At 40.1% G+C, this 7,307-nt stretch overlaps 1 protein-coding gene across 1 annotated transcript in view; it reads right to left on the bottom strand.

Moving 5' to 3' along the window:
• Positions 1-7,307, bottom strand: part of LOC106867941 (dynamin-1-like protein) — a 73,730-nt gene that overhangs the window by 16,187 nt on the left and 50,236 nt on the right. Inside the window, exon 9 of the mRNA XM_052974925.1 lies at positions 3,704-3,824. Within this exon, the coding sequence (XP_052830885.1) occupies positions 3,704-3,824 (121 nt within the window). The remainder of the gene's footprint in view (positions 1-3,703; positions 3,825-7,307) is intronic.

The following is a 7,307-nucleotide window of genomic DNA, read 5'->3' as shown; positions in this document are numbered from 1 at the left end:
CGGCCCCAGGACTTATTCTTTGTAAGCCTAGTACTTATTCTATCGGTCACTTTTGCCGAACCGCTAAGTTACAGGGACGTAAACATACCAGCATCGGTTGTCAAGCGATGTTGGGGGGACAAACAGACACACAAACACCCACACACACATATAAATATATATATATATATATATATATACACACACACACACACACACACACACACACAACGGGCTTCTTTCAGTTTCTATCTACCAAATCCATTCGCAAGGCTTTGGTCAGCCCAAAGCTATAGTAGAAGCACTTGCCGAATGTGCCACACAGTGGGACTGAACCCAAAACCATGTGATTGGGAAGTAAGCTTCTTACTACACACCCATGACTAGTCCAGCCCATGCCAACATGGAAAACAGATGTTAAATGATTATATTATGATGATGATGATATATCTTTTACAGTTCAGTCATTGAACTACAGCCAAGCTAGGGCACTACCTTGGAGGGTTTTAGTCCAACAAACCAACCCAGTACTTTCATTTTTTAGAGTCTGGGACTTATTCCATTGGTCTCCTTTTCCAAACAGCTAAGTTACAGGGATGTAAACAAACCAACACCAGTTATTGAACAGTGAGGAGGACAAACACACATACCACAAGCATCTACAGTTTCCATTTACGAAATTCACTTACAAGGCATTGGTCAGTCTGGAGCTGAAGTAGAAGACACATGGGTACCACACAGGGGGATTGAACACAAACTCACATAGTTGCAAAGAAAGCTTCTTAACCACTCAGACATGCTTGTATCAATACACACACACACACAGACCAAGTTGGATTCCCTATTCCTGATTAAAATGTAGACATTTTATTTTCTCTTTTCTGTGTCTTTCCTCCTGATATTGCAATAAAATTATCTATTCTTTCATTCTTTTACTTGGTTCAGTCATTTGACTGTGGCCATGCTGGAGCACCACCTTTAGTCGAACAAATCGCCCCCAGGACTTATTCTTCACAAGCCTAGTAATTATTTCCTCAGTCTCTTTTTTGCCGAACCGATAAGTGACGGAGACATAAACACACAAACATCAGTTGTCAAGCAATGGTGGAGGGACAAACACAGACACAAATACGAATACGTGTGTGTGTGTGTGTGTGTGTGTGTGTGTGTGTGTGTGTGTGGTGGGCTTCTTTCAGCTTCCGTCTACCAAATCCACTCACAATGCTTTGGTCAGCCCGAGGCTATAGTCAAGGGCACTTGCCCAAGGTTCCACACAATGGGGCTGAACCTGGAGCCATGTGGTTGGGAAGCAAGTTTCTTACCACACAACCGTTCCTGTGCCTAGCAAAATTCTTACCACAGGGACACTCCTGCAGAATCGTTATTCCAGGATGGGTCTAATACATGGCATCAGCACCACAACAGTGCATTATGGTGTCAGCTTGTTGAATGGTTAGTTTGTATTCATAAATCAGTTTCAATTCCCCAATGCATACGCAGTTTTATTTTATTAAAGCTTTTCACTTTCATCATTATTCTGAAATTTCACTTTCTTAATCTAGAAATATTTAAAAAATGTGCCTATGCATGTTCGAAAAACAACCCACTTCTAGTATTACAACCAACGATTTATACGCAGTTAGAGAATAAGTGAAACTTTATAAAACTGAAACTATTTATAACTGCTACTCCATTGAATTGTAGTTAAGAATTACAAGTATAAATGAAACTATATCACATTACAATAGAGATGTAATATAAATCTTTTACTCTCTTTTACATGTTTCAGTCATTTGACTGCGGCCATGCTAGTGCACCACCTTTGGTCGAGCAAATCGACTCCAGGTCTTATTCTTTGTAAGCCTGATACTTATTTTATTGGTCACTTTTGTCGAACCGCTAAGTTACGGTGTTTACAATCCATGTAACTTAGCAGTTCGGCAAAAGAGACTTATAGAATAAGTACTAGACGTACAAGGAATATGTCCTGGGATCAATTTCTCCAACTAAAAAAAAAAAAACCCTTTAAGGTGGTGCTCCAGCATGGTCACGGACAAACGACTAAACCCACTTAAAGAATCAAAAATACCATAGCAAATTTATAATTAAAAACACTTTACAAGATGCTAAAGCATTAGTATAAATTTTATAAAGCTTTAAATTTATCACACATCCTGCTAAAGAAAACGGTGCCCTATTTGAAAAACCACAAAGAAGCTAGAATTCATTTGCTCCTAGGTCTTATCAACCAGAGCTAAAAAGAACAGCAGCTGCAAGATTGAGATCAAATCTGTTGATTAAGGGGCATAATTCAGTGTATTTGACTACCATAAAAGAGGATTCTACATCTTATTTCCTTCCTTATTGCATGGTCAGTGACAGGAAAGGTTATAAAATTAGTTTCTTTAACAAACAAAAAAATCCATTGTAAGAAAGTACAAAAAGAAAATAGAGTGTTTGATGAAATTAGCATCACATATAAAGCAATAAACCTTTGGCAAAATGAGCAATATTAAAACAGAATCAATTGACTGTAATTTAAAAACGATGGAATATATACATGTACCCCACTTATATGTATTAAGGTTTTAAAGTTCTATTTATTGTTTGAAATTTTGTTCTATTGTAAAGTTATATGCTCTACACTAGTATTTCCCCACCTTTTTATTCTTGGAGAATCCTTGAAATATATTCATATATCCTTGAAGTACTGAAGGCCAACCTCAGGGTGCTGAACCTTCCAGATGAGATATGCCTGGTGCCTTAGCTATACTCAAGAAGACCCGTACTCTACAGCAAAAGTGTAAAGGCCAGTCCTCTTGGTGAACAGGGTTGGTCTGCAAGAGTCATGTGCTGGTGCCACATAAAAAGCACTTGTGCCAGTTCCATGTAAAAGCACTTGTGCAGTGCCATACAAAAAAACCTAGCACACTCTGTAAAGTGGCTGGCATTAGGAAGGGCATCCAGTTATAGAAACCAAACTAAAATCAAACTGGAGCTTGGCAGTTCTGGTCAAACCACCCAACCCATGCCAGCACTGAAAACAGACATTAAATGACGATATATTATATACCTCAAGGAACCCCCTCCATAATCCACTTAGCCCAGTCGTTAAGGTATTGTGCTCATGGTTGTGACTTGTGGGTTCAGTTTCCTGACAGGAAGGCTTCATGTCCTTGAGCAGAGCAGTTCCTTTTGCACTTCTTCAGTCCACCTAACTGGAAGTGAGTAATAATACCAGTTGGGTACTTGTGATGGACTGGTACCCCATCCAGCGAAATCTTCAAGAGCAGGAGTAGTGGGAGTAGTAAGTCCTCGGTACTATATTTTTGCTTAGACTCATCATCTGGCATAAAGCCACCTCCCTCAATACTACATTCCCTTATTAAGGGGTTTTGTTTTAGGAGTTACTAGGTGACCTCACTGGAGCTGGTGCCACATAAAAAGCACCCTGTACACACCGTAAATTGGTTGATGTTAAGAAGGGCATCCAACTATAGAAACCATGCCAGGGCAGACATTGGTACTTGGTGCAGTGCCCTGACTCACCAGCTCCTGTTGGATCATCCAATCCATGCCAGCATGGAAAATTAATGTTAAAAGTAATGATGATGAAAAGCTATCACAATAGCCCAAGTTACTCAAATGGTTTCAGTTTAATGATAGCTAATGCTGTTTTGGCTGTTGTTTGCTATTTAAAGAAACAAAAGAGTTATGTACTTACAGTGGCATTCCTAATGGCAGTGAGTACATCCAGTGTGGTAAGACCACCAAGAGGGTCAACTGATTCTAAAGTGCGACCAAAGGTCTCATGGAAAATATAACAAATCCTTGCACCACCACATCTGCAAATGAAATAAGCGGTTAAATGAGAGAGAGAGAGAGAGAGAGAGAGAGAACAAAAGCAAGCAGTTTTTTTTATTATGATGGTGATGGATGGTAAAATTTTGGGATCAATACACTGATAATCAAGCATCCTCAAATACTCCTCACACCCTGTCTATCATCATCATTTAACATCCACTTTCCCATGCTTGCAAGGGTCCAACTTGGTAGCACTGAATGTGTAGTCTTAGGAGAGAAGTCCCAATCACTTAAAGCAGATGGAAGTTGTGAAAGAGAGGAATCCAGGAAGATGTGAAAGCTGATCTCAAGATGTTGACCCTCACACAGAAGATGACAAAGCATTGAGACGTTTGGCGACACACTCAGCTCAAAATCAGTCCATCACAGCAAAAATGAAATCCTAATAGTAATATGCTTATGCTTGTATATACTGGGTCCTGCACCTAATCTGCCCATATAAAGCATTCCCCCATACCTCATCTTCCTAACATCCATTCCTTCATCCCTCTTCTACCTATGGCACTTCTCAGCTGCTGCAATAATTTCAGAACAGAATCAACACACATTTCATTGCCACCCCTTTTACACTACCAGTCACCTCCTCCTCCTCCATCTGAAACCACTTCCTTTTAAACCCCATGCCTCATTCCCAATGTCATCTCTTCCCATACTATTTACTACTGACCACTCCCATTCCTGTACCTCCAGTTATATCTCCCTCCCCAGTGAGCTACATCTTAGGCCCACCACACCTCATCTTTAACACCTCTCCTATTTTGATACTGCTGCTATCCACACCTCCTGTGTTGCTGCTTGTCCCCTCCTCCTCCTCCTCCTCCTCAAGCTACTTCTCTCTTACTTCCCTGTTGTCAACTTCATGGCTCATTGGATCCTGTCATAACGTCCAACCCATGCCAGCATAGAAACAGAAACTCAACAATGAAGACATACATGGAAGTATTTACACACACACACGTGCACACAATATTTTGCAGTATATAATGTGCATGCATTTCTAACGTGCATTCTTAACTTGAAGAGAAAATTTCTGGCAAACAAATAAAATGCAGATACATTAAAAGTTAAATGATCTTGTATATGCATATCATGCAGAGAGTAGTTTACAGGGTGGCATCAAAAAGTTCCCAGACTAATTACATTTAATAAAAAATAACTTAATTACCTAAGTTTTAACATCATCTCTTTTGAAATAGTCACCTTGCACAGCAATACATTGGTCCCAGTGTCATGCCACATTTGGAATGTATCCTGGAAGTTGTTCTCTGTGAGTCAAGGACCTTCTGCGATTCGCTCTTGATCTTGTTAAAACAGCATCCTTTGAGCTGCATTTTCATCTTGAGGAAGAGACGGAATTCAGCAGATGCTAAATCTGGTGAATAGGGTGGATGCAGAAGCGATATTATGTTGTTTTTGGTGAGAAACTCCTACATGAGGCAAGTTTAGTGACCGAGTGCAAATGTCGCGAAGAATCCAACTCACTGTGCCCCACAGATCTGGTCACCATTAACCGAATGTCCTCCCTCAAATGCTTCAAAACATTGCAGATGAACTCTTGACTAATGGTCTAACCCTGGGGAGACGAATTCTCTATGCACAATACCACGGATGCTGAAAAAAAAAAAAAGGACAAGCATGCTCTTCACTGAGCTGTGGAGCCATTGTGAGACCATGCCACTTGAAACGTTGTGTATGATCGATCCATCACCTGGTTGTCATAAGCTTGCTGAAGCATGCTCAATCTTTCTGTAGCAGACTTCCCAAGTTTAATACAGAATTTTAGATTGGCTCTTGTCTGCCATTTTTGTCATAGATAGGAAGTTGGAGCCAACAGCATACACGTGATCACAAAAACACAAATTTCACAATGCCTGAAGTAAACACCGTGACATAACTCAGCACACTGCCTCGTGAAAATCACTGCTAGCTCTCACTGTACATGCAACTGTGTACTGCCATCCGTTGGCTACAGAACTAGTCCAAGAATGTTTTGATACCACCTCATATACGACCAATTGTTATTAATACAACAAAAAAAACTTGCATATGTTAAAAAATACAGCGTGTGTGTGTGTGCGCGAACGCTCCACACCATTATACATGATTATACATCTATGTTGAGTCATTAGTTTCGTTTTAGTTTTTTTTTTTTTTACCTTGTATCTTTAACCAACACAATACTTTCATCTCTCAATATTTACCATTATCACCCTCAATGTTGTCACAGCCAGCACCATCAACCACACTACTGAGTTACTTCCCTTAGCATGACAGCTGCGTCTAATCGTCACACTGATAATATAAGACCTCTTGTTCCCAGATCATCTTTTAACAGAGGTTAGGACTTACAGACAGAAATCATGTAAGATAGTTCACATCTCTTACTTTGAAAATGATTTGATAAAGGTAATATAAATTTGAAAGGCGCCTTGCTGTACTCAAAAAGACCCGTCCTCCACGGCAGAAGTATTAAGACTGCATCTCCTGGTGAAGAATATTGGCCTGCAAGAGACCTGTGCTGGTGTCACATAAAAAGCACTCAGCACACTTTAATGTGGTTAGTGTTAGGAAGGATATCCAGTCATAGAAACCATGTCAAATCAGACTGGAATCTGGTGCAGCTCCCTGGCCTGCCAGCTCTGGCCAAACCATCCGACCTATGCCAGTGTGGAAAACTGGACATTAAATGATGATGATAAGATTCCAACTACAATAAGGTTCGAAGAGAAACTATCATCATCATCATCACCATTTACTGTATGTTTTTTTACACTAGAATGGATGGTTCAATACGAGGTGAGCTAGAGGACTGCTGCAAACTCCAAGCCTACTTTAGTATGGTTTCTACTGTTGGACGCCCCTCCTAATGCTAACCACTTTATAAAGAGTACTTGGATGTTTTGTTTTAAATGAGAAGTTACCAAGTAACTCACAAGACAAGGTCCTGCTCAACTGGGTGGAGAGTAGTATTAACCCATTTTAACACACTGTCCTCGTTTGAGGACATTTTGTATTTCGTTTATCTACTGCAATAAAGGTTAACTGAAAGCAAAATAGTACTTGTATGTATTTAACCATTGTATTTGGTTTAGTTACTGCAATAAAGGTTAACTGGGTGCATCTGTATGTTCATTATCCCTATTTCTATAACTATCTTCAAAATTTCGATAGGGTTAACCTGGGTTAACGGAGGTAGCAGCTCTATGCCAGGTGTAGAGAGGTTGAAGTATGATAGACAGAGGCGCAGGAGTGGCTGTGTGGTAAGTAGCTTGCTTACCAACCACATGGTCCTGGGTTCAGTCCCACTGCGTGGCACCTTGGGCAAGTGTCTTCTACTATAGCCTCGGGTCGACCAAAGCCTTGTGAGTGGATTTGGTAGATGGAAACTGAAAGAAGCCCGTCGTATATATGTGTGCATGTATATATATATATATATATATATATATATATATATATGTGTGTGT

The sequence above is a fragment of the Octopus bimaculoides genome, chromosome 20, assembly GCF_001194135.2.
Source record: "Octopus bimaculoides isolate UCB-OBI-ISO-001 chromosome 20, ASM119413v2, whole genome shotgun sequence".
Lineage (NCBI taxonomy): Eukaryota > Metazoa > Mollusca > Cephalopoda > Octopoda > Octopodidae > Octopus > Octopus bimaculoides.
The sequence above is the reverse complement of the archived record's forward strand: the minus strand, read 5'-3'. Positions and strand labels throughout refer to the sequence as shown.